This window comes from Netta rufina, assembly GCF_964035555.1.
Source record: "Netta rufina genome assembly, chromosome: 3".
Classification (NCBI taxonomy): domain Eukaryota; kingdom Metazoa; phylum Chordata; class Aves; order Anseriformes; family Anatidae; genus Netta; species Netta rufina.
The window spans coordinates 117,838,561-117,865,279 of record NC_140125.1 but is presented as its reverse complement, the minus strand read 5'-3'; the positions used below and the strand labels follow the sequence as shown (position 1 = coordinate 117,865,279).

The following is a 26,719-nucleotide window of genomic DNA, read 5'->3' as shown; positions in this document are numbered from 1 at the left end:
GAAGTTCAAACTTTTGACCTGAATATATGAACGTCTGTGTAGGGATCTCTTCTGTAAGTGCCCTGACCACTGTTAGCCCGTGTAGCATGGGCATGTACCTCTCTCTCTGGAGCTCTAATTCTGGACTCTGTCTTACATGAAATTTTCATCACCTTTTGCTGTAACTCTTCCAAATGCTTCATTTTAAACTGAAATGCATATATTCAAAGAAAAAAAATCTAATAGTTAGGCCTAAGAAAAACTAATTGGAAGAGATCTCACCTAGGTAGAGGTGAAATATTGACATTTAGGCAAGGAATTATTTTTAACTCATTGTAAGGATGGACAATGGGGCACAAACTTCAGAGGTAGGATTTGTTTGTTATTAGCTCTTACAGACTTGAGTATTTAAAAATTAATTATTTAATGAAGAAATAATTTTTAATCGAGAAGGGAGGGAAGAGGAGAGGAGAGGAGAGGAGAGGAGAGGAGAGGAGAGGAGAGGAGAGGAGAGGAGAGGAGAGGAGAGGAGAGGAGAGGAGAGGAGAGGAGAGGAGAGGAGAGGAGAGGAGAGGAGAGGAGAGGAGAGGAGAGGAGAGGAGAGGAGAGGAGAGGAGAGGAGAGGAGAGGAAGCTATTTATTATGAAAAATCTTGGCCACAGATTTATTTATTTTTTTCAGAAACTAATACTATTAGCCAGTTAAGAGTTAATGTGGTTAGATACAGGAAATAGGCAAGTCAGTCCTAGAATAGCTGAAGAAAGTGGCTCTTCCATTGACTGAGAGAAGTTGTTGCATATATTTTCCAATATGAGTCAGCACATGAGTCAGGGAAGTATTTATGCTTACAAAAATAAATACTTTTTTTTTTTTTTTTTTACTTGAAGTGAAAAACTATATTAATATTTCAGCAGATGAGCATTTTGACAGTGTATCATACAAACCATACTTTTTCTTGCTTACTGATTCCCCTTATGAGACTTGTTTGAAGTGCAAGAGTTAAGAGTTAAGTTTGGGTCCAGAAGAGATAAATTAGAATTGGACTGTATGTCTGGGACTGGACTTAAGATTCAGCTAATAATATGTGTTGCAAGTGAACTGTCAAAAACCTTAAACTTAAGCCCTATTCTTGTTACTCTGTTTTGTTTTGCTTCCTCCTTGACAGTGAATTTATCCTTAAAAAACATGTAGCTCTGAGTCAAACTAACACTTTCCTGCCCTTTCAGAAGCTGTCCAGTGCTACCTCCAAGCACAAAAGGCTTCTCTATTGAGTGTTCAGAGGTGCAGAAAACTGGAAGTACTCATCTTGAGCCTACTTATCTTTGAAAATGACTGTGAGAAGAGACATCAAGAAAACCTGGCAACGTAGCTTGCTAATTACATCCCACTAGGCCTTTCCTTTCTCTCTATACTTCTATTACATCTGACTGCATGATGAGTCATGCAAGATTCTCTGAATTCGCTCAGTGGTCTGTTATATCAGCAATTAGCTGAGTGTTGCTCATCACCTGGCCAGCAGTGGTCACTGTATAATAGTACCTTTTGGGTATGTAACATATATATACATATATACATATATATATATACATATATATATATGTATATATGTATATATACACTGATCATTATCAATTTTGCTTTCATTAAGTGCTTTTCCTTTCTCTATTAAACACTCATCTGGTACCTTTGAGCTCATCTGAGATGCCTTTGAATCCCTTCCCTGGCTTCCATCTGTCCCTTCAGGAATGCTCCATGAGCTACTCCTGTCAAGTCTGCTACCCTAGTTCTTAGATATCTTGGGACAGTTCAATCAACAACAGGTTGCTCATGTTTAGGCAATCAAATGCTGCCCTATGTGTCCAATACAGAGAAAGCTGGATCACCTTTTACCTGTTATTGGCTGTACTGGTTAGGTCTTTTATCAACTACAGTGGAAGCTTAACTGCTAGTAGTGCACATGCACACACCCACAGATGGACACCTATATTTTGGTGTCTAGGTCCAGAGACGACTTTCAGCATTCAGAGAGCAAATAATCTGTTTAAAGTTAGGAGAAAAAAAATATGTTTTCTAGATGCAGGTGTCTAGTATTATTACAGAATCACAGAATTGTCAAGGTTGGAAGAGATCTCCAACCTCTGACCTAACACTAACCAGTCCTACATTAAACTATATCACTGAGCTCTACATCTAAACGTCTTTTAAAGACCTCCAGGGATGGTGACTCCACCACTTCCCTGGTTAGCCCATTCTAATGCCTAACAACCCTCTCAGTAAAGTTCTTCCTGATATCCAACCTAAACCTCCCCTGGCGCAACTTTAGCCCATTCCCCCTCGTCCTGTCACCAGGCACATGGGAGAACAGACCAACCCCCACCTCACTACAGCCTCCTTTAATGTGCTTATAGAGAGCACTAAGGTCGCCCCTGAGCCTCCTTTTCTCCAGGCTGAACAATCCCAGCTCCCTCACCCGCTCCTCATAAGACTTGTTCTCCAGACCCTTCACCAGCTTCGTCGCCCTTCTCTGGACTCGCTCGAGCACCTCAATGTCCTTCTTGTTGTGAGGGGCCCAAAACTGAACACAGTACTCGAGGTGCGGCCTCACCAGAGCCGAGTACAGGGGGACAATCACTTCCCTAGCGCTGCTGGCCGCACTGCTTCTTATACAAGCCAGGATGCTGTTGGCCTTCTTGGCCACCTGAGCACACTGCTGGCTCATATTCAGCCAACTATCAACCAGTACTCCCAGGTCCTTCTCTACCAGGCAGCTTTCCAACCACTCATTTCCCAGCCTGTAGCTCTGCTTGGGGTTGTTGTGCCCCAGGTGCAGGACCCGGCTCTTGGCCTTGTTGAACTTCATGCAGTTGACCTCAGCCCATCGGTCCAACCTATCCAGATCCTCCTGCAAAGCCTATTATGAATGACCTGGGATGTGTGCAAAATGTACATATCAATGGCAAATAGAACCTACAAAAATGCTTTTTTTTTTTTTTTTGCTTTTTTTTTTTTTTTTTTTCCTTTCAGACCTGTAGATGGAAACCAAGTAGGATATCCCTGTCACTGAAAATGGTGTGACACGTATTTGGTAGGAAACGTACTTGAGCCCTCTATCAATACGAGATACCTTGCTAACCAGTGGTATAAAGCAAGCATTTCAGGATGAATTTTATCCTACATATTTCAGGCATTCATTTCTGGATGCAGCAAGCCTTAAAGCATTTTTCCTAGAGCATAGCCTGAAGATTCTTTCTGTGATCTGCCTTGGCAAAGCTGTTGTCCATTTTTTAGGAAATCTGTGAGCATAATTCATAATGCAATAACATTGATTTGATATCTTGGCCTTACAGGATTTTGGTGGAAGATGAAGTGGACTGGAGTCCTGGTGGAGATATTGTTGTCAGCTCTTCTTCTTATGAAGCTCATCAAGCTGAAGTAGTTACACTTAAAGAAGTCAATGGTCGTAGCATAGCACTCCATGAACGCCTTCTCCACAGGCATATTGGTAAGAAACATATCTTTCTGTTTGAGAGTTTTCTTCTGAAGCATGGACCTTCTGTCTCAAATCTCACCAAGATCAGTTTTACTTTATTGATGCATATTCATTTCTTTATCTGCATGCTTTTTTTTCTTGCTATATTGATACTGCAAAACTGACAGTAAAAATTGCACTGAACAGTTGATTCTAACAAGAACGTCTTGAAAGAGAGTCAATCCAGTGCTTAATACTTTTGAAAAACTTCCTGGTGTTTCATCTGGTGTTTCATGTGTTAATTAGAGCTAATTAACACAGAGAGCAAATAACTAAAAATTTAGTGGAAAAGTTTTTTGTTTTTTTTTTTTTAAAGTCATTTACACTATTTTCATGCTGTGTCAGAAACTGAAAAATTCACAACATTGCCCTTTTTCATATTGCAAAACGATATTTTTGGAGTTTCAAGTAAAAAATGTGATTGTGACATGAAACTAATGTATTTGTTACCTAATACATAAATAGATTTACAATCTTTGTATTATGATCACAGAGAGATACCTTCATTACTTCACCTATCATAGCTCTACTTATTGTGTAAATTATATGAGATCTATATTTAACTGGAAAAAAAGAGATGCACTGTTAATAATTTATTTAATTTTATTTTAGCCTACAAGGTAAAATTATTACTTTCTATGTAGTAAAAATAAAAGAATTAAAATTAACAGATCAAATTCTGAGGCCTTAAACCCAGGATTTTTAAGGTATTATTTTTAAATTTAGTCTTTGTTTGAACTAGTAGCCAGAGAAGTAAGTATGATCAATGAAAAGGTTCAGAAATATTGTGTGTTTTAAGTGGTTACAGCTACTCCATTAAATTAAGCATCACTTGGGACTGTGCCGTGTTCTACTATTGTCCATATTTGTACTTGACAATAGCCTCAATGGCAGTTTCATATGATGTCGTGGTTCCGCTCGAGTGGGCAGCCGAGCTCCACCACAGCCGCTCTCTCACTCCCCCTCCTCAAAGAGGAATGGGGAGAAAATATGTGAAAAGGGCTCAAGGATTGAGATAAGGACGAGAAAATCACGCAATAATTATTGTAACGGGCAAAACAGACTCGGCATAAGGAGATAGTAAGATTTATTGCCTACAACTAACAAGCAAGAGAAGTGAGAAAACAAAGGAAAAAAAAACAAAAGCACCTTCCCCCCATCCACCCTCTTCCACCTCCTCCCCCCGAGCGGCGCAGGGGAACGGGGAATGGGGGTTATGGTCAGTCTACAGCACTTCTTCTCTGCCGCTCCTTCTCGGTCACTCTCGTCCCCTGTGCTGTGGGGTCCCACCCACGGGATGCAGTCCTTGATGAACTGATCCGGCGTGGGCTTCCCACAGGCAGCAGCTCTTCCAGAACTGCTCCAGATATGGGTCCGTACCACGGGGTCCATCCCTCAGGAGAAAACTGCTCCAACCTGGCTCCCCTACGGGCAGCAGCTCCTGCCGGGTCACCTGCTCCTGCGTGGGCTCCTCTCCACGGGCTACAGGTCCGGCCCAGAATCTGCTCCGGCAGGGGTCTTCCACAGGCGGCAGCCTCCATCGGTGCAGGGCCACCTGCTCCACCGTGGTCTCCTCCACGGGCTGCAGCGTGGAACCCTGCTCCACCGTGGTACTCCATGGGCTGCAGGGGGACATCCTGCTTCACCATGGTCCTCACCACAGGCCGCAGGGGACTTCTGCTCCGGCGCCTGGAGCACCTCTCCCCCTCCTTCTACACTGACCTTGGCGCAAGGCTGTTCCTCGCTCCTCTCACTCTCCCGGCTGCTGTGTGGCGCAGCGTTTTTTCCCTGTCTTAAATATGCTCTCACAGAGGCGCAAAACAACATCGCTTATTGGCTCGGATCTGGAAAACAATGGGGCCCTTCCCAAACATGGGGCAGCTTCTAGATCTTTCTCACAGAAACCACCCCTATGGCTCCCTGCTACCAAAACCTTGCCACGTAAACCCACTACATTCCACCCCTCGCCTCTGTTAAAAGCATATTTAAGATTACTCACAATATACTCTTACTTTACAATTATCACAACAACCTTCACAAAATTCACTTAAATCAAAACGAAAAAGAATTCACCACACCAAAATAAACATAACATCATCACAGCACCGACAAGGTGGACATTTTACACACACACCACCCCTCGTCCCTTCACCACACTAACATATCACAGTTACTGCTTTCTTAAATTCTTCACAACTTGTACATTCCTAACAATCATCCTGCACATATTTTTGCCCGTTACTTCTACTAACTATCATCCTTATCTCAAATTCCTCGAGCCCCACGTTGGGCGCCAAAAAAGACTGTCGTGGTTCCGCTCGAGTGGGCAGCCGAGCTCCACCACAGCCGCTCTCTCACTCCCCCTCCTCAAAGAGGAATGGGGAGAAAATATGTGAAAAGGGCTCAAGGATTGAGATAAGGACGAGAAAATCACGCAATAATTATTGTAACGGGCAAAACAGACTCGGCATAAGGAGATAGTAAGATTTATTGCCTACAACTAACAAGCAAGAGAAGTGAGAAAACAAAGGAAAAAAAAACAAAAGCACCTTCCCCCCATCCACCCTCTTCCACCTCCTCCCCCCGAGCGGCGCAGGGGAACGGGGAATGGGGGTTATGGTCAGTCTACAGCACTTCTTCTCTGCCGCTCCTTCTCGGTCACTCTCGTCCCCTGTGCTGTGGGGTCCCACCCACGGGATGCAGTCCTTGATGAACTGATCCGGCGTGGGCTTCCCACAGGCAGCAGCTCTTCCAGAACTGCTCCAGATATGGGTCCGTACCACGGGGTCCATCCCTCAGGAGAAAACTGCTCCAACCTGGCTCCCCTACGGGCAGCAGCTCCTGCCGGGTCACCTGCTCCTGCGTGGGCTCCTCTCCACGGGCTACAGGTCCGGCCCAGAATCTGCTCCGGCAGGGGTCTTCCACAGGCGGCAGCCTCCATCGGTGCAGGGCCACCTGCTCCACCGTGGTCTCCTCCACGGGCTGCAGCGTGGAACCCTGCTCCACCGTGGTACTCCATGGGCTGCAGGGGGACAGCCTGCTTCACCATGGTCCTCACCACAGGCCGCAGGGGACTTCTGCTCCGGCGCCTGGAGCACCTCTCCCCCTCCTTCTACACTGACCTTGGCGCAAGGCTGTTCCTCGCTCCTCTCACTCTCCCGGCTGCTGTGTGGCGCAGCGTTTTTTCCCTGTCTTAAATATGCTCTCACAGAGGCGCAAAACAACATCGCTTATTGGCTCGGATCTGGAAAACAATGGGGCCCTTCCCAAACATGGGGCAGCTTCTAGATCTTTCTCACAGAAACCACCCCTATGGCTCCCTGCTACCAAAACCTTGCCACGTAAACCCACTACATATGACAATTGTGTTTTTGCAAAAAATGAAGTTCAAAGATGCCTAGGCCCTGTTTTCAGTAGTTAGGGCATGGCTTTTCTTTTTGTAGAGGGAGGGAGGAAGCTTGCCAGTTGGTCTCATGGCCAGAGGACAATTAGCTTATTTATTTCACTAAGGTAGATATAGCAAGTATATCCTGAGATGAAATGACTACATACATTATTGAGTACTACTGTAGTTATTAGACATCATAACCAAAAAAAAAAAGGGGGGTACTGACATAAGAATTAAGAGCAACAGAAATACTGGGATTCACCTAGGCAAAAATAGATTGTAGAGTAAATGTTCACATGTGTCAAAGCAGAAAAATAGGTACCTCTCGTTTATATTTTCTTCTCCCATTAAAGCGGGTGTATAAAATAGATAATGAATTACACTTGGGAATTGGCTCTTTCTCTCCATTGTAGATAAAAGTATTTTGGTTAACTCAATTAAATCTGGAGATACTGAAAGTCACCAAAGGTGAATTCCAGGCTAGATACCTGCATAGGCTCTCTCAAAGGATTCATTTAGAAAGACTTTGTTTTAGAAAATACCTGAAACCAGATATCTGTAGGAAATTGCTTTTTAATGCTGTCATTGGTCTGATTCTAGCAAGAATTCATGGAGATAAGCTCTGTAGTGTATCTGTACTGAAGAATATCTCCTGCACATGTAGCTTAAAAAATGAAGTGTGAATCTGTTAATTGATTTGGCATCTCCACACCGCAGGGAAAAGATTGAGCACCTTCTTTTTCTAAAAACAAAATATGTTGGTAAAATATAAGAGCATGGTGAATATTTGATAGGCAGGTGGCCTTTCTGTTTTAGTGTTGATGCACGTAGATGGTGCTGGAGGAAAAACCCACCTGAATGTCAGTGCAGATTCTGCAGAGATGCTGTGCATAAGCTGTCAGGCTGGATATTCCCCAAAGCAGTGGTTTATAGGTATGATAGACACTTATCACATTTTGTCTCTTGAAACTCCCCAGGCCATTTTCATGACACAGAAGACGGTAGACGCATCCGTTTGGCAGCAGAAGTTGGACTCCTAACACGGAACATACAGATCAAGTCTGATTTGGCTTGCACTGGGAGGATGCTGGTGGGACATTTTATGGATTCCAGTGGGAGAGAGTTTGAAGGTAGTAGCAATTTACCTATCCTCATCAACCAGACCAGTTCTGCCCAAGAAGAGCTGTTTAACAGCAGATGTATCCATTGGCATGTGCTTTGAAACAGGTCTAAGCAAACTATGGCTGTGTGACATGCATGAAACATGAATATAATAATATTTCATAATAACCTTGGAATAGGTCTGGGGGTTCTGTTCTGTGGTTGGTTGTATTTTACTATAACTTTTTACATACTTATGAACAAATAGCCAGTACTGGCAATACACTGACAAAGATTGCCTGCTATTATATGCCTGAATGCTGTCTAAACGGGTATTATTCTTAAGCAGTTCTTAGGTAGTTCTGGAAGCTTCTATTTCACTATAGTTATCTCATTACAGGTGTCCTTCAGCTCTCAAATATTGAATTTTTGAACTTTGGGCCTCCTCAGCTTTCTGCTATTGAATTCAGGAACATATCCCAACGGTCTTCGGTGGTGTCATCCAGCATTCATGGTAGCTGTGGAGGTGGTATCAAAGCAGTCATGAGCAACTGGATCGTGTTGCATAGTAACATGGTGTTCAACACAGTTGGACCTGGCATTGATTTGGAAGGACAAAGCCATTCTCTCATCAGGAACCTTGTTATTCTGAGCAGGCAACCAGAGGGCTTGTTAAACTGGGTTGCTGGCATAAAGGTGAACCTTGCCATTGGTGTCTCCCTCTACGGCAATGTTGTGGCAGGATCTGAGCGGATTGGCTTCCATATCAGGGGCCAAGACTGTTTGCTGGATGGAGAGTATTGCAGTGAAAATGTGGCCCATTCAAATCTCCATGGAATTCATCTCTATGGGGGAGATGGTTTTCCAACCTGCACTAGAATCACAGGTTTTCTATCTTACAAGAATTATGACTATGGTATGATGTTCCACCTTGGAAGTAGCGTCATTATAGACAATGTGGTGCTGGTGGACAACACCGTGGGTCTCATGCCAGTATTATATTGTCTCTATGCCAAGCAGTGTCACACAGGGAAAAGATTCCTGGAACTTAAAGACTCTGTCATTGTCGCAACAAGCTCAACTTTTGACTGCATCAGTGACCGGATCAAGCCTCATGCAGCTGACCTAACTTCCAGAGATCGACCACCATACTACCCTCGAAGAGGCCGTGTTGGGATTTTATGGCCTACATTTGCCACTATGCCCAGCCAGAGGCCAGAAAACGCATGGCACAAAGTTGTTCATTGTCCAAAAGTGCTGGGACTCATGAAGCTGAAAGGTTGGTCTTCCACTTATATTGGCCAGACTATTCCGTAACTGTCTTGATTAATTTCATTTTTCCAAGGCTGAAGCTTCAGACTTTCACACTTAACTGGACATGGACATTATGTTGGACCTGGAAATGGACATGGTAGGGAAATCCTTCTGAACGCTTCTTCAGTTGGATTCAGTTAAATACATATTACTTGGTATTTTTCACTTTCTTTATCTACTACAGTGCAATTATGTACCAATTTGTTTATTTTACCTCAGACACACCTCCTCTTCTGTACTAATTATTTTTTCACTTGGTGCATCTCTATGAACAGCAGTTATCTCTACCTAAATAAAGATGCCAATTTTGAGGGTTAGCACACTTCCTGTAGAATTTGCATTGAACACAATGACTGCGGCTACACAGAAACAGTCATGACTTTTATTGTCATAAGGAATCATAATGTTTAAAGACTGCAAAAGAAAGATTTGCCAGTTATGGATTTTGTAGCTATAGAAGATTTCAATGCCATAGCCAACCATGTGTCACCAGCCACAGCTCATCTTACATTAAAATCTGGCAAGTGAATAAACCATCCATGGCAACTCATCTTTAGAATCGTTCTGACTGATTCCAACAAATTAATCAATCAATCATGCTTGTGTTTCTCACTTTATATTTGATTTCATTTCCTGTGCATGTCTTAGGTTAAGATATAACTTCATAATTTAATCTTAATTTAAGATATAACTTCAGGTACAGTGTATTCTAAAGCTAAATGAAAGTACAGGTTAAAGCAAATAGTCTGTTTAAAAAATGATTTTCATGTATATATGGCAGCGATTTCACATAGGAAAGGTCACAGAATGGAGCTTTTCTCTATCTAATTATTGCATTTTCTCTCACTATTTTTTCTTTCTTGGTCTTTTTTTAATCTCTGGTAGACGTCACATTTACTGGTTTTACAAAGAGCTGCTATAGTGAAGACAGGGATGTCTGCATCATGTCAAATGCTGATCATTTAGGCATCATGCCCCTTATCACAGCGGAGAGATCGAGGATGTTACGTGTCAATGAGAAGGACAAATTTTACTTTCATCCAGCAAGGTAATATGCTTTTTTTTTAGAACCTTTTTCAATGGTTTCTGAAAATTAATTAAATAAATAAATAAAAATCAACAAATCTGGGACTATTTTAACCTCTATCAGCTGTCTTATCTTAATGTTATCTTATTAAAATATAATTATAGTTTTATATAATTTTATATTATAAATAATAAAATAAAATATGAAATAATGTTATAAAATTTATCTTATTGAAAGTTTAAGCAATTATTTTAGACTGAGTGTCTAGGTGCAGAGCAGTCCCATCCTTTGTATCTGTCTTCTTTTGTACTGTTCCTGGCTGAAAAAAATGAAAAAGCTCAGACATCAAACAAATATGCACAGAAAAACTCAAATCCAAAATAAAAAAAAAGAAGAAGAATAAAAAGAAAAAGAAAAAAAGAAAAAGAAAAAAAGAAAAACAAAAAGAAAAAGAAAAAGAAAAAGAAAAAGAAAAAGAAAAAGAAAAAGAAAAAGAAAAAGAAAAAGAAAAAGAAAAAGAAAAGGAAAAAGAAAAAGAAAAAGAAAAAAGAAAAAAGGTAACTGTTAGTTAAGGGCAATTTTTGAAGAGTTGAGGTTCAGATTCTATCAAGGTGCATCTCCAGACCAATCCTCTTGGATTTCTTCTCTTACTGATGTTTGTATAGCAAAACAAGGTTCATATATCCTATTTCTTAAAACTCTGTCCCAAGCATCTCTGAATTCTCAGCTTCAGGCTTCAGAAAATGTCAGGACCTTCAGCAAAAAACCCTGAGATAGGGAATGTCCTTTTGGCTGGGGAAGCAGAGCTTGATTTTTGCCTGCGAGATCAAATCAGAAATGTTGATCAGTACCAGGCAGGCTGTGAGATGTCAAATGATTGCCAGAACTGCTCCTGCCCAGGGAGAATATCAGCTGTGTGTGGAGAAACATGGAGCAGGGAGGGAGAGAGCTTCATCTATAACCTTAAGTCACTGATGGCTGTAGCAGTTCAAACATACCACGTCCAATGGAAACCACATGCCAATTTATTTATTACAATGGGTGAACACAACATAGAGGCTATGTCAGGAAAGCCTTGAAGTAGTGGAAAAAAAATATAAATAAATAAAGAAATCCAGCATGGACTCCACTTGCCAGTCAAAAATAATTGGAGGTGTCCCACACTGCTATGTTTAGAGCCCCTCCAGCCTTCTGCTAGAATTTTTATTTTATTCTGTATTTTTGCTTTTTGCTTTGGGCGTTAGTTTGTGTGTAGATTTCTGAGACCTGTCCAGCTTGTCAGCTCCCATTATGTTTCACTCTTGTATCCATCCCACAATATTATGCTATTAGTGAGCTGCTGAATACGCAGTCCACTGCAAGAGCTGCTGATTTCAAATGTGATGAATGCATGTGGATTACAGAATGTTTTCTTAGGGCTCTGGTAAACCTCCGAGGGAGATTACATCTCTCAGTGCTCCTCATGCATTATCTGCATGCATTTATTTAGTCCACCTGTGCAACTGCTGTGCTGGATCCAGGCTGTGGCTGCATTGTTCTGCTATAGCACCCTGACGGGATATCTTGATGAATATCTTTTGTCAAGGAGAAGGTGAGCATTGCCTTAGAGCAAAAGAGGAAATAGAAACATCAGGGAATATGGCAAGAGCATGAAGTGCCTTGCTTTCCCACTGGTGGACCTAGCCAGCTGAAATGCTGGATCTTCTGAGAGATGCTGAAGAATTGCACTAGCTGTCAGGATCAGAGGAACTTTCCCTGTTCTTCACATCTTTCAAGTAATGTTGATTGGAAACACTGGTCCATGTGATTCTCTTTCCTTAATATGGATCATTGCCTATTTGACTTTGCTGCACTCTTAATGTCAATAAGTGTGTTCTTCCAACTTGGTCTCAAGAAATTCTAAGTGTTCTCCAGGATTAATGAGTATCCATGTAGCAATCTAAAAGTATTTCCATGGGCTTTGCTGGAGTAGAAGTCATTGCATCTCACTACATTTCTGTAATAGGAGCTATACGGCCAATTGTCTAGCTCTCTTAAGCTGTGTTAAGCATTTAGTCAAAGACCAGTTAAAGCACTTAAGATCTCCAACAAATTATTCTGCTCTCTAAACTTTAGTGATCAAAAGATTAGGTGTGTAATCTAAAGAGGACACTCAACTGATTTGTATTCAATAGTGATGCTTGTCTAGAAAATGATTCATCCTAACTCTCCTAGGCACATGTCTCAGGTGAGGCAAGTTCCTCTCCAACAAACCTGTCCTGCTGTAGATATCTCCCTCTGTGGAAGCCAACCTTTAATGTTATAAGCAAAAAATTACTTTTTTTTTTTTTTTTTTCTGGCAGTTTTAAATGACTATACTTATAATTTCCTTCTGAGAACATACTGATGTTAAAAGTTGAGTTTGAATCCATTTGAGAATTAGATGTAATCTGTGGAGATATGTTCTCACCCCATCCCAAAAGAACTTTGTACTGGTTTGGACTAATGCTTCGAAACTCTTTTTTTTTTTTTTTTTCTTTTTTTAAACTAGGGTTTAATTCTGTTCTTGGAACCTTAACATATCAACTTATCATTAGGAGAGAAGTAGCAAGATATGCGTGACTGTGTAGTGAACATAGTTTTGAGCTTAGTTTCACCTACACTTCACTTTAAGACCATCAAAGACTCCTGGCTCCTTCTCTCATTCTTTCAGTCATTTCACCTTACTTCATGATTTCTCCTGTATAAACTCAGTTGGTCATGGGAAGGTGCAATCTTCTGGCCCTGTAGAGGGTTCCCTCTTTTTCAGGACACAGTGCTAAGTACAAGACAAACAGGTACTACTGGGCAGCCTGTGCTTTTTATCAAAATGCTATGTAAGCACACACCAGTCTGTAAACAAAAATCAATCCATCACCTGGTGGAAGTGAAGAGCAATGCCTGGGGAGCCATGGCCCCATATCAGCCCTGCACACTGCAGCAGAGGCATTCCTGGTCACTGTGTGGCAGCAGCCAGCATGTTTCACTGTCACTCAGTAACTATAGATTTCATCTAGCATAGGTCAAAGATTAATAGCACGTGAATATTGATGGTCCTATCACTGCTGTTCCTCAAATCAGGAAATCCAAGAAAGAACCAGAGGTACTCAAACTACAACAGCTGGCTCCAAGGACCATGACAGCCCACACTGGCCCAAACGAACTTCAGGGAGCTTGAAATTTGGGGACAGGAGTTACACTGGAAATAAAATGATTTTCTCTGTCCAAACCCAGCCAACATCTGGTGGGAGAGGATGCAGATTTATCTCTCTCTTTTTTTTTTTTTTTTTTGGATACCAATATGTCAAAATACAAAGATTGCTGCAGGATTTCTTTACAGAACATGCTAGACATTGACTAGTCTGCTTAGATTTCATTCATTTTACTTTATTTGTCATTTTCTGTCTTTTCATGGGCATATGAGTTCACCTAGTAAATTTCAAGGCATCGCATATATGCACAGAAGTGTTTGTTTTCAGTGTAAATAAGTTGCAGACAACAGCACAGCACAATAATTTCTTTTTGTCTGTCTCATAATAACACTGCTTCTCCTGCCTGCCAGTGTACAGAGCTCTGAAGACACCATGTTCCCCGAAAAGAGTTGCAAAGGTTCGAGGAAGGCCCTTTTCAAGGATTTGGATGGAAGTGTCCTGGACCTGGAACCACCTGTTTCTGTTTTCCCAAAGTCCGAATTTGAATGGACACAGTTCTACTTGCAAGCTGGTAAGTGCCTGTGCTGTCTGGAGTGCTTACACAGTCATGCATACACTTGACCCATGAGAGGTAGGTGCATCCCAGCCTTTCGTTGAGACCTGCAGCTGAGGTCCGTGGTTATGGCCCCAGACTGGGTGATGCCTTTTCAGGATGGAAGTAGTGAATTGCAGTGGTGAAGTCTAGGAGATCTCATTGCACAGGTCTGTGTCCACCAATGCCTCTCTGCCATCTCCCAGAATCATGTCACCTGGCAATCCTTATCCCCTTTAGGGTTTAATTTATTCATTTTAAGACCAGATCAGAACTTACCTGCCCTTTGCAAAATTCTCTGAGACTGTTGAGTAAGACTTGCCATGTAACTGCTATGGAAGTGCAAAATAATAACAATAATTGGCACAGCAAGGATTTTCATCCATGTCCCACTGAGGAGATAATCAAACTGAAAACCAACTCCAGAAGTTTAAAGACCCCTCTTTCTGGTTTAAAAGGGCCTGTTCTGCTCTGGAACCACTTTCTGAAAGTTCACACAGCAAGGCTCCATTCTCTTTCTGATTAAAACTCTGCTCTGTGATTCCAAATAGACTCTTTAATTACAATTAGTATTTCTTGCGCCTGCTGCTGACGGCGGCCATTTTGCTGAGAAGGCGCATCATTTGTGACTCCGGCGGTATGGGAGACTGATGGAAGGGACTGTAATTAATCCTGTTTTCCATCCTGCTCTAAAACTGATTAAACATGAGAAGAACTTTAATCTTTAAACAAAATGTCTAATGTGTACCCAGTAAAGGCTTTTTCTCTAAGGATCCCACTATAACTGGCTGCTTAGAGGGCTGATTAATATGTTGTCTAGACACAAACACACTGATTTTTATTCTACCTTTTCTGCCCTGATTATGAATTGCATGCAAGTGCTAATATCCTAGCAGTATTACCATTTAGCACGTGCATATTAATGCACACATACTTTTGCATACAGAACCTATACTTTATTTAGATTCTCACCATTTTTAGCATGCCCTGGGACATAGTCATATGAGTGCCAGGAATCCCCACCATCTAAACTGCACTGACAGTGCAACCTGCACTCCACAGGGTTTATCTCCTTGTGTAATGGAGGCGACAGCATATGGTAAATGCTGCCTGCCTCCAAGGCTGTAACAAAATTGCTGTGTTTTCTTCTTGCTGCCCAAATATGAATTGGGATTTTTTTCCCCTCTCTTCACAGTTTTGTGTTTAATTCCTCTGTATTTCTCATTCTGACCTGAGGTTCCTTTCATCTTGAGGCTGACATTTGGAAAATCACAGCTTGATGCTGAGGTGAATTCATGGTCGTTGTCTTCCCTTCTCTCCCCGCTCTGTCACCCTCTTGAAAGTCGTAACACTGAATGTTTTGCACATTGGTGTGCAGACTTCCATAGTAGATACAAGAAAATGCTTTCCTTCTGTGGGGCCAGATTGCCCCTCATTGTAGCAGTGCTTCAAGGCCAGGGAAGGTGGTAGCACTATTCCCAGATGATGCTGATGAGCAGATTTTGGCCCTAGGAGTTCTGTCTTTCCTGAATCCAGATGAATGTTTGGTAGCGATGTTAACTGGGTGCTCTGCACCCACCTGCTGAGCCTCTCATCCACATCCCCACCTGGTGCCTTGTTAAACCAGAGTAATTCCAGCAACTTCTAGCAGCTTGATCAGAGCACTGTCATGCAGTGGTTATCTGCTAGCCTTGTTAAACATAAAAAGAGGGATAGTTTTTTCAGGGAGCTACACAACGTCTTTGCCGCTTCCACAGTGTAGTGACATGAATTTATTTGAGACTCGACAGCTCTGACTCAATTGCACCTTCATCCCAATTCATGTATGTATTCCCCTTAAGCTTCCAGTCTGCACAGTCAGCTTGAAACTGTTGGTCTTCAGCCATTTCGAGATATTCTGCTTACTCCACGGGGAACAAAGCCAAAACACTCATTGTACTTCAGGGTCACAAAATCTAGTAAGACATTTTCCCTGAAGAGTTCCATAGAAGAGAGAGGCTGTGAGAGCTGTAACAGCAGCACAGTGGATTACTCAGAATGATATTAATGTTCTTGAATCCATATGATGCCTTTAGTTGAAGACACAACAGGTAGAGAATACATATATTATTTATGTACATATGTGTCTTTGCAATAGGCCAAGGAGAGACCACGTGGCTTCCTGAGTCCTGGCTATATCATATGGGCAGTAGCAAGCTGTGTAATATATATATTTAAGCATGTAGAAATTTATTATTATTATTATTATTATTATTATTATTATTATTATTATTATTATTTGTATTCCTGTGTGTCTTGTCTTTTGCCTGCTGTGTTACCTTTTGGGTCATAGACCAGGTCTGTTTATCATGGCTATCTGTAGAAATGGACTTGTTCACATAAAGCTGAAGTTTTAGTTTCCTGGAAAAAACACAGAATTCAGAAAAAAAGAGAAAAGGAAAAAAAAGAAAGGAAGGAACAGATCCAAATTTTTGTTCTTATTATTTCTGCCAGAAGAAAAAGTAACAACAACAAAAATGTGTTTGAATAAAACAAAGCTTAATTATTTATTTATCTAAGGCTACTTTTTGTTCTTTTATTTCTTTTAGATATAATGCTGCAAAAGTTTAGGATGAAATATTTTCCAACAAAACCCCCTTAAATCATGTATGAGGAACTTTCACAGTATCATTTTTCAAATTACCCAAAACAATTTAATGAGTTTAACATGAATTTGTAATTATTTAAATCTCTTTGAGCTGCCCTTTTTGGATGACAAAATGTTTTTCTCCCAGAACTCATCTTTATACCAAACCTCTTACAAAAGAGCTTGGGGCCAGGCTTGGAGCACTAAGTGGTACCATGATATAGGAAATACCAGAATCAGAAGCTGTACAGCAGAATTAGCTATAAGCATGAGTCTAGAGGAGGAATGAAGGATAAGTGAACAGTTAATGTACTCAGCTGAATTCTGTGTCCAGGTTAAATGCCCTGCACCACCATCACTGTGTAGTTAAATCTCTAACCATTTGCTGCTGGCTATCTGCAGTATTTATATGGACTCTGTTATTGGACTCTGTGAGTGCCTCATGATAACCTAACCCACTAACAGTTCCTGGTAGCACTGAAGTTCGTTGTCTTCCCTTGGTGGAAATGTAGCTGAGGACCAGAATATGGTAGAAAATTCGTCTGACCCCTTCTGACCCCTCCAGTGTAATCTCTGGTGAACTAGGAGAGAATGACACTTTATGGGCAGAAGCTGGTGGGCTGATACATCCTCTGCAAGGCCCTTGTGCATACCAAGAGAAGTATGGGATGGTGTCGTGGTTCCGCTCGAGTGGGCAGCCGAGCTCCACCACAGCCGCTCTCTCACTCCCCCTCCTCAAAGAGGAATGGGGAGAAAATATGTGAAAAGGGCTCAAGGATTGAGATAAGGACGAGAAAATCACGCAATAATTATTGTAACGGGCAAAACAGACTCGGCATAAGGAGATAGTAAGATTTATTGCCTACAACTAACAAGCGAGAGAAGTGAGAAAACAAAGGAAAAAAGAACAAAAGCACCTTCCCCCCATCCACCCTCTCCCACCTCCTCCCCCCGAGCGGCGCAGGGGAACGGGGAATGGGGGTTATGGTCAGTCTACAGCACTTCTTCTCTGCCGCTCCTTCTCGGTCACTCTCGTCCCCTGTGCTGTGGGGTCCCACCCACGGGATGCAGTCCTTGATGAACTGATCCGGCGTGGGCTTCCCACAGGCAGCAGCTCTTCCAGAACTGCTCCAGATATGGGTCCGTACCACGGGGTCCATCCCTCAGGAGAAAACTGCTCCAACCTGGCTCCCCTACGGGCAGCAGCTCCTGCCAGATCACCTGCTCCTGCGTGGGCTCCTCTCCACGGGCTACAGGTCCGGCCCAGAATCTGCTCCGGCAGGGGTCTTCCACAGGCGGCAGCCTCCATCGGTGCAGGGCCACCTGCTCCACCGTGGTCTCCTCCACGGGCTGCAGCGTGGAACCCTGCTCCACCGTGGTACTCCATGGGCTGCAGGGGGACAGCCTGCTTCACCATGGTCCTCACCACAGGCCGCAGGGGACTTCTGCTCCGGCGCCTGGAGCACCTCTCCCCCCCCTTCTACACTGACCTTGGCGCAAGGCTGTTCCTCACTCCTCTCACTCTCCCGGCTGCTGTGTGGCGCAGCGTTTTTTCCCTGTCTTAAATATGCTCTCACAGAGGCGAAAAACAACATCGCTTATTGGCTCGGATCTGGAAAACAATGGGGCCCTTCCCAAACATGGGGCAGCTTCTAGATCTTTCTCACAGAAACCACCCCTATGGCTCCCTGCTACCAAAACCTTGCCACGTAAACCCACTACAGATGGCTGAGCTTCTGGTGGAGGCAAAGAGTTGAGGAAACACCTTGCTTCACAGCCAATTCACAAAGGTGTTTCGCTCATGATGCTCCCATAGGGTGTGAGCCTCAGTGGAAGTAGCATATCCACCATTGTACACTCCTGAGAGATGAACCCAAATCTTTTAAGTTATAGTTTAGAGCCTGCAGACAGATACATTTTCTTAGAGCTGGCAGACACATTCTAGGCGTTTCTAAAGCAATCTGGGCTGAAAAAGCAAATCTGAATATCTGAATAGTTGTTGTTGGATTCAGGAACATGACTCAGTGATGAAGTGACTAAGAAAAGCAGAAATGAGTGAATATTTCTTTGGCTCCATGCAGCCAGAAATTGAGCATCAGTCATTTAACAATTTGTTCTTTTATTGACTGTGATAGAAGAGGTTTAAGATGGTGCTATAGATGGAAAAATGGGAATGTAAGAAGGGAAATGCAGAAGATAAATGGTCTCCAGAAGGGAAATGGTCTGCAATATCTAAACTTACAAAACTGTTTTTCTCCTTAGCTAGAGGGAAGAAAATGACTTTCCAAGTGAACCTAAAAGATTGCAACTTGCTATATGGGTCCTTAATCTCAACATTAAAATATTTCCCTGCACAAGCAAATTAAAAAGAATATGAAACGTTAAAGCCTATTAAACATTAAACATTTCCCTGCATGAGCAGGGGCTTGGACCAGATGACCTCCAGAGGTCCCTTCCAACCTCAGCCATTCTGTGATTCTGTGATCAGACTGTGAGGATTCCAGATTTCAGGGTAAAACAGCATGAAGGCAAGTTGGCGTCCTGGAAAATTCCCATTCATGGAGAGAGAGATCCAACCCACAGTGATCTTGTGTAAATCCAGAAGTGAGCCCTTCCTGTTCTTACTTTAGCACAGCTACAAATTTAGTCAGAAGAAAAACCTTCCTGCATCTTGTGAAACTGTTAATTATAACTCTGTTTCCTGAAAGACTTCCATACTGGTTTCTGTACAGATACAGAAGATCCTTACATTTGCATGACAGCAATTTCTTTGCATATCCTATTTTACAACTCTGTAGCTGATAGAGTCCCTGTTCTATTAACTTTTGGTCATCAGAGTAATTCTGATGTAATGAAGGATAAGGAAATTCAAGGCTGTAGGATTTAGCCATCATGCAACTTTTTCTTGCTGTTGTTAGCACATGTGCCTTGTATGAACAACTTCCTTTCTGTGAACAACTGCATTTATTTTCTACCTTACACTAGTAAAACCTGGCACCTCCTTTAAGTTCTCCACGTACAGTGGAAAAATCAGTGAAATTTAGGTCTGTAATACCCCTGTGGGATAGGCATGTATTTTGACACTAGTTTCCCAGGCAGAGGACAGAATTTGTGACTTGCCCAAGGTCAGTCATTGAATTAATGCATATCCTTCCAAAACCCTGACAGCCAGACTCTTAATCTAAAAGCACCCCACCCTGCTTAGGCAGGTTGAAAAGTATGGTTGCATTAACTAGAATCAGCAAAAAATATATTTTATATTCAACTTTTTATTAAGAAACATGCCTGCAGCATGTTTTAGAACTTTACTGAATACTTAAATTCTGACTTTGGTTTTAAACAAAAAAATTCTCCAACTATTTTTTTATTATTTAAAAAGCTGAAGAAGTGCTGTACTGGAAAAAAAAAGTTTAATCAGTTTTAGTGGGAATCTGTTAATGAGAATTGAGAAGATTAGTGTGATATGAACAACTGATCTTTTTATCTGACCAGCAGATAACTCAGACTATATTTTCGTATGGTGTTTTCAATCTAGACAGATCTAAAGCTGTGAAATTTCTATACTAGTCTTGCTTGCTCTCTAGAGGTAGCCAGTACTTTTCTAGATCAAAAAGGGTAGGTATTTCATATGCAGATGCTTATCTGAAGCAGCTTGGTCAGGATTTTAGACACTTTATCTTGTCAACTGCAGTTTTAGAAAACTCAAAAAAGCTGCATAACACTGAGATTAAATATCATATATGAATACGTAGAAGTTTGCTAGATTTCATCATAAATAACGTAAAATTAGATGTTGATGCAAACAGTCCAAAACAAATGTAAGTCATGGATAATAGGTAAGAAAAAAAAGAGGTAATTTTTGCTATTAAGATTCACAAATAATAGTTGTGGAGGAATATCGTTTTGACACACAGGCTGCCAATATAATTTAGGGCTAAAGCTGTGTGAAATTGTCTTTTATATCTTCTATACATATTTAATGTTCTAAGGAGCATGGTTAGCTATACCTGCTATGCATAGTCAAGTGTAGTGATTAAAGACATTTGAGAAGAGAATGCAGGTGCAGGTTTGGTAAATTTTCAGGGAATGAAACAGCTGCAATATTGGCCTGAAATGTTTATTGTTTTCTTCTGAATCTTTTGTTGCTGTTGTTGTTCACAGATAGAAATTTGCTTTTTCTGCAATAAATGGCCCATGCAAAATGTGTTGAAAGTGGCAATGAAGGAGATTAAAAGAGCTCTTACCAAGTTATTGTTTTATAAAAATCCAACCTAATATGATTAGAAATTACTTGTGACTTTTACTTAAATTTCCTGAAAATACATCCCTGGCTAAGACTACAGCAGATCTTAATTAAATCAAGACCAAAGTTGAGAATAAATTTGATGGTTATTTTTGATACCCTTGGGAAAATGAGCTTTAAAATAATCCAAGGGGGAGATAAATTAATCTTGTATCTGTAATAACTATATGGTGGCTCATCAAGCATGAGATGGCTGAAGCTACTGAAGTAAAGGATCAGCTCTGTTAACTGAGGGGAATATTGCAGAGTGAAGGACATCTTTGGGTGGTGAAACCACCAGTTGGGAATGAAGGCCCACAGGTGTGGTGTAAATGCCTGAAGTAACTAGGAAAATAAAACTAACATTCACATTTTAAGGAAAAGGTACAGCATTGAAGAGGCTTTTAGGGTAGGGCATAACTGCATTATCTGAGCACTCCCTAGGCTCCCAACCTTAGATGCTATCACACTGGGGAAACTTGGTGTGCAAGCTCTAAGGAACAGCACGGAACGTAGAGTGGAGTGGAGACACCATGGCTAGGCTCTGTAATCAGGTGGGGCCTCGATTGTTCTTGTGCACAAAGCTGCACTTTTTGCCACCCTAAGCCAAAGACCTGTCATGTTTTGACAAATGCTGTACCCTAGTGTACTTTTTGCTCATTATAATATCATGATAATACCAAAACACACCTCCATCCCAAAAGCTACCCGCCTCCAAGGTGCGACCACCCCTCACTGAGCATGCGCCCTGAATTTCTCGGAGCCTATTACTTTAAACAGAGACGGGAAAACTTTACACCAATCATAACTAAGATATGCTTGACTAGAGCCACTCAAGCTCCACTTAAAAGATAGAAAATAATATAAATTGGCCCAAGAGAGAGGGGATGTTAGGGAAGATACCACCGTCAGGGGAGATACCATCCTGAGGACAACATCCTTAGGACCTCCTGACTCCTGGGATCAGTCGATGGGCTGAGCCTCTCTTCCCCCCCCATTGGGACGCCTTTGGGTGAGATCTGAATACTTGCTTATAAATCTCTATAGCGTCTTTGATCCTTTTAACGCGTTTATTTCTAGGCTGCACACCTGTGATGCATACTAGCTTGCTTTTGCAGACAGTCACTATCGCCGGCAATCCAAAAGAACCTGATTATCTGTTGCTGTAATAAACCATACTTGATTGCATTGTGATAACTCTCATTAAGTGCAACTAGGGTGAGGGTGGTTATCCATGATAGTTCAGTGTTCTGAATCTAACCAGACCCCCAGACGGTTAATGCGTTTTTGGTGAATGTCTGACTGGACCCCCAGACGGTTAATGTGTTTTTGGTGAATGTCTGAACGGACCCCCAGACCGTTAATGCGTCGATGGTGAATGTCTGACTGGACCCCCTGTCGTGGTTCCGCTCGAGTGGGCAGCCGAGCTCCACCACAGCCGCTCTCTCACTCCCCCTCCTCAAAGAGGAATGGGGAGAAAATATGTGAAAAGGGCTCAAGGATTGAGATAAGGACGAGAAAATCACGCAATAATTATTGTAACGGGCAAAACAGACTCGGCATAAGGAGATAGTAAGATTTATTGCCTACAACTAACAAGCGAGAGAAGTGAGAAAACAAAGGAAAAAAAAACAAAAGCACCTTCCCCCCATCCACCCTCTTCCACCTCCTCCCCCCGAGCGGCGCAGGGGAACGGGGAATGGGGGTTATGGTCAGTCTACAGCACTTCTTCTCTGCCGCTCCTTCTCGGTCACTCTCGTCCCCTGTGCTGTGGGGTCCCACCCACGGGATACAGTCCTTGATGAACTGATCCGGCGTGGGCTTCCCACAGGCAGCAGCTCTTCCAGAACTGCTCCAGATATGGGTCCGTACCACGGGGTCCATCCCTCAGGAGAAAACTGCTCCAACCTGGCTCCCCTACGGGCAGCAGCTCCTGCCAGATCACCTGCTCCTGCGTGGGCTCCTCTCCACGGGCTACAGGTCCGGCCCAGAATCTGCTCCGGCAGGGGTCTTCCACAGGCGGCAGCCTCCATCGGTGCAGGGCCACCTGCTCCACCGTGGTCTCCTCCACGGGCTGCAGCGTGGAACCCTGCTCCACCGTGGTACTCCATGGGCTGCAGGGGGACATCCTGCTTCACCATGGTCCTCACCACAGGCCGCAGGGGACTTCTGCTCCGGCGCCTGGAGCACCTCTCCCTCTCCTTCTACACTGACCTTGGCGCAAGGCTGTTCCTCACTCCTCTCACTCTCCCGGCTGCTGTGTGGCGCAGCGTTTTTTCCCTGTCTTAAATATGCTCTCACAGAGGCGAAAAACAACATCGCTTATTGGCTCGGATCTGGAAAACAATGGGGCCCTTCCCAAACATGGGGCAGCTTCTAGATCTTTCTCACAGAAACCACCCCTATGGCTCCCTGCTACCAAAACCTTGCCACGTAAACCCACTACATTCCACCCCTCGCCTCTGTTAAAAGCATATTTAAGACTACTCACAACATACTCTTACTTTACAATTATCACAACAACCTTCACAAACTTCACTTACATCAAAAAGAAAAAGAATTCACCACACCAAAATAAACATAACATCATCACAGCACCGACAAGGTGGATATTTTACACACACACACCACCCCTCGTCCCTTCACCACACTAACATATCACAGTTACTGCTTTCTTAAATTCTTCACAACTTGTACATTCCTAACAATCATCCTGCACATATTTTTGCCCGTTACTTCTACTAACTATCATCCTTATCTCAAATTCCTCGAGCCCCACGTTGGGCGCCAAAAAAGACTGTCGTGGTTCCGCTCGAGTGGGCAGCCGAGCTCCACCACAGCCGCTCTCTCACTCCCCCTCCTCAAAGAGGAATGGGGAGAAAATATGTGAAAAGGGCTCAAGGATTGAGATAAGGACGAGAAAATCACGCAATAATTATTGTAACGGGCAAAACAGACTCGGCATAAGGAGATAGTAAGATTTATTGCCTACAACTAACAAGCGAGAGAAGTGAGAAAACAAAGGAAAAAAAAACAAAAGCACCTTCCCCCCATCCACCCTCTTCCACCTCCTCCCCCCGAGCGGCGCAGGGGAACGGGGAATGGGGGTTATGGTCAGTCTACAGCACTTCTTCTCTGCCGCTCCTTCTCGGTCACTCTCGTCCCCTGTGCTGTGGGGTCCCACCCACGGGATGCAGTCCTTGATGAACTGATCCGGCGTGGGCTTCCCACAGGCAGCAGCTCTTCCAGAACTGCTCCAGATATGGGTCCGTACCACGGGGTCCATCCCTCAGGAGAAAACTGCTCCAACCTGGCTCCCCTACGGGCAGCAGCTCCTGCCAGATCACCTGCTCCTGCGTGGGCTCCTCTCCACGGGCTACAGGTCCGGCCCAGAATCTGCTCCGGCAGGGGTCTTCCACAGGCGGCAGCCTCCATCGGTGCAGGGCCACCTGCTCCACCGTGGTCTCCTCCACGGGCTGCAGCGTGGAACCCTGCTCCACCGTGGTACTCCATGGGCTGCAGGGGGACATCCTGCTTCACCATGGTCCTCACCACAGGCCGCAGGGGACTTCTGCTCCGGCGCCTGGAGCACCTCTCCCCCCCCTTCTACACTGACCTTGGCGCAAGGCTGTTCCTCACTCCTCTCACTCTCCCGGCTGCTGTGTGGCGCAGCGTTTTTTCCCTGTCTTAAATATGCTCTCACAGAGGCGAAAAACAACATCGCTTATTGGCTCGGATCTGGAAAACAATGGGGCCCTTCCCAAACATGGGGCAGCTTCTAGATCTTTCTCACAGAAACCACCCCTATGGCTCCCTGCTACCAAAACCTTGCCACGTAAACCCACTACACCCCCAGACGGTTAATGTGTTTTTGGTGAATGTCCAACTGGTTCAGTACCCTGAATCCGACCGGGCCCGTAACGGTTAATCAGCTACGCCCCTTAACGCGACAGCAGGGCATCTGGATGTCACCGTGGTGCTGTGTCTCAGGGGAAACCTTTGCCAAGGCAAAATACCTCTCCCCCTCCTCAGCCAACACTTGTTGCATACTGTTGGAGGGGATGCTTTGCAAAATTAGTTTTGGAAAATCATGGAGGAATAGACCAGAACTGGAGATCTGGAAAGAGAAATCTAGGTCAGCACTGGGAACAACCAGGCCATATGACATTTTGATTTTGAAATACTATATAATACTTTCCCTGAAACTCATCTATATCTCAGACCCTAATAAGTAGCAATTTTCCCTTTTCAGGGATGTCATCTCATTAATTCTGAAGCTAGTATATGAGATGAATGGCATCATTCATTGTCCATGGGTTCAATAGTATATATATACATACAAGCTTGTATATATATATATACAAATATATGTATGTGCACAAATGTATAAACCCATCAAACATTATCTTCTTGTTCCTATGGAGAGAATCAGATGCTTTTCTCATGAGAAATCCAAAATACCTTGGGCAAATACATCCATCTAGCACATTGATTGCTGTAAATGGAGTTTAACATTTTGTATCACTCTTTATACTTCTTGTTTTTCAAAATCCTTGTGTACTTTTAAACAAACATGCACCTGCGTTCAGCTGCATAAAATGTAAAATAAGTATATACATATATCTGTATTAAGAATAATAGAATTTGGAAAAAGTGAATGTAAAATCAGGTCCCTAAGTACAGGCAATAACCTTGACCCTTAGATTAGCAGTCCTTTTTGAAGAGGTATCAGCGAATAGTTTCTGCCTACAATTGCAATGAGGAATCCCCAGCTTCTCCTTTTAGCTTTAATCTCTGAGGATAAAACATGAGGTTTGCTATTTCCAAACTGAACTCCTCTATTTAAGAACCTGTGTAGAAAAATGACACCATTTTTAGAGTTACTGAATTCTTGAAGAGCCCATTTGTTTGCCTGTGCATTAAAAAATAGCTCAGTGCCCCCAAAACACCACATCACTTCCATTTAGGAATCTAGTTATGGATTTAATATCAACCTCTCTACACTTCTGTATACAAATGTTGTCCTCAACCTGTACATCAGCTTTTTTATCATTGACATAATGAGGCTACTGTTTCAGGCATTTGTTCTTAAGATGTGATTTATAAACCATTGGTGTTTGTGAAAGCTGAGTAACTGATGCACGTAACACCCATAGATTAATTTAGGAGCCTGACAGTTAAGGGTGACAAGAATCATTAGGCATCTGGAAAACAGAAGCTATGAGGAATGACTGAAAGAGATGAGTGGCTCAGTCAAGAGGAGAAGAGATGGATGGGAGATTCAAGCACGGCCTTCAAATACATGGGAGATTACTGCAGAGAGGAAAAGTTGCTCCCCAAGTCTGTGGAATACAAAATAATAGGCTGAAATTTCATCAAACATAATTTTAGATAAGGGAAGAAACATTATAAAAAAAGATAGTGAAAAGCTGACATAACTTGCTTGAGTGGGTTGTGGAATCCCTATCAATAGAGGTTAATAAGCATCTTTAGGTGATTCATGTAGACCTCTGCCTGTCCTTGGGGTAAGGATGAATCAAATAATTTCAGAAGGTCTTCTCTGGCCCTATTTTTGCAGGTCTGTAAGGATTCTCTGTGGTCTGCAGGAACCTTTGGTGTCTGACAGTGATTTATTGGTCTAAACACAAGGGTGTTGTAGTGGGAAGATCTGGTAATTAGAGTTTCTAAATACTGCTGGTGAACAAAAAGAG

At 42.8% G+C, this 26,719-nt stretch overlaps 1 protein-coding gene across 1 annotated transcript in view; it reads left to right on the top strand.

The window, feature by feature from the left end:
• PKHD1 (PKHD1 ciliary IPT domain containing fibrocystin/polyductin) overlaps positions 1–26,719 on the top strand; it is a gene marked incomplete at both ends in the record, with an annotated part of 259,585 nt that overhangs the window by 175,035 nt on the left and 57,831 nt on the right. Inside the window, 5 exon segments of the mRNA XM_084284494.1 lie at positions 3,327–3,481; positions 7,874–8,026; positions 8,398–9,276; positions 10,197–10,359; positions 13,919–14,079. Of these exon segments, the coding sequence (XP_084140620.1) occupies positions 3,327–3,481; positions 7,874–8,026; positions 8,398–9,276; positions 10,197–10,359; positions 13,919–14,079 (1,511 nt within the window).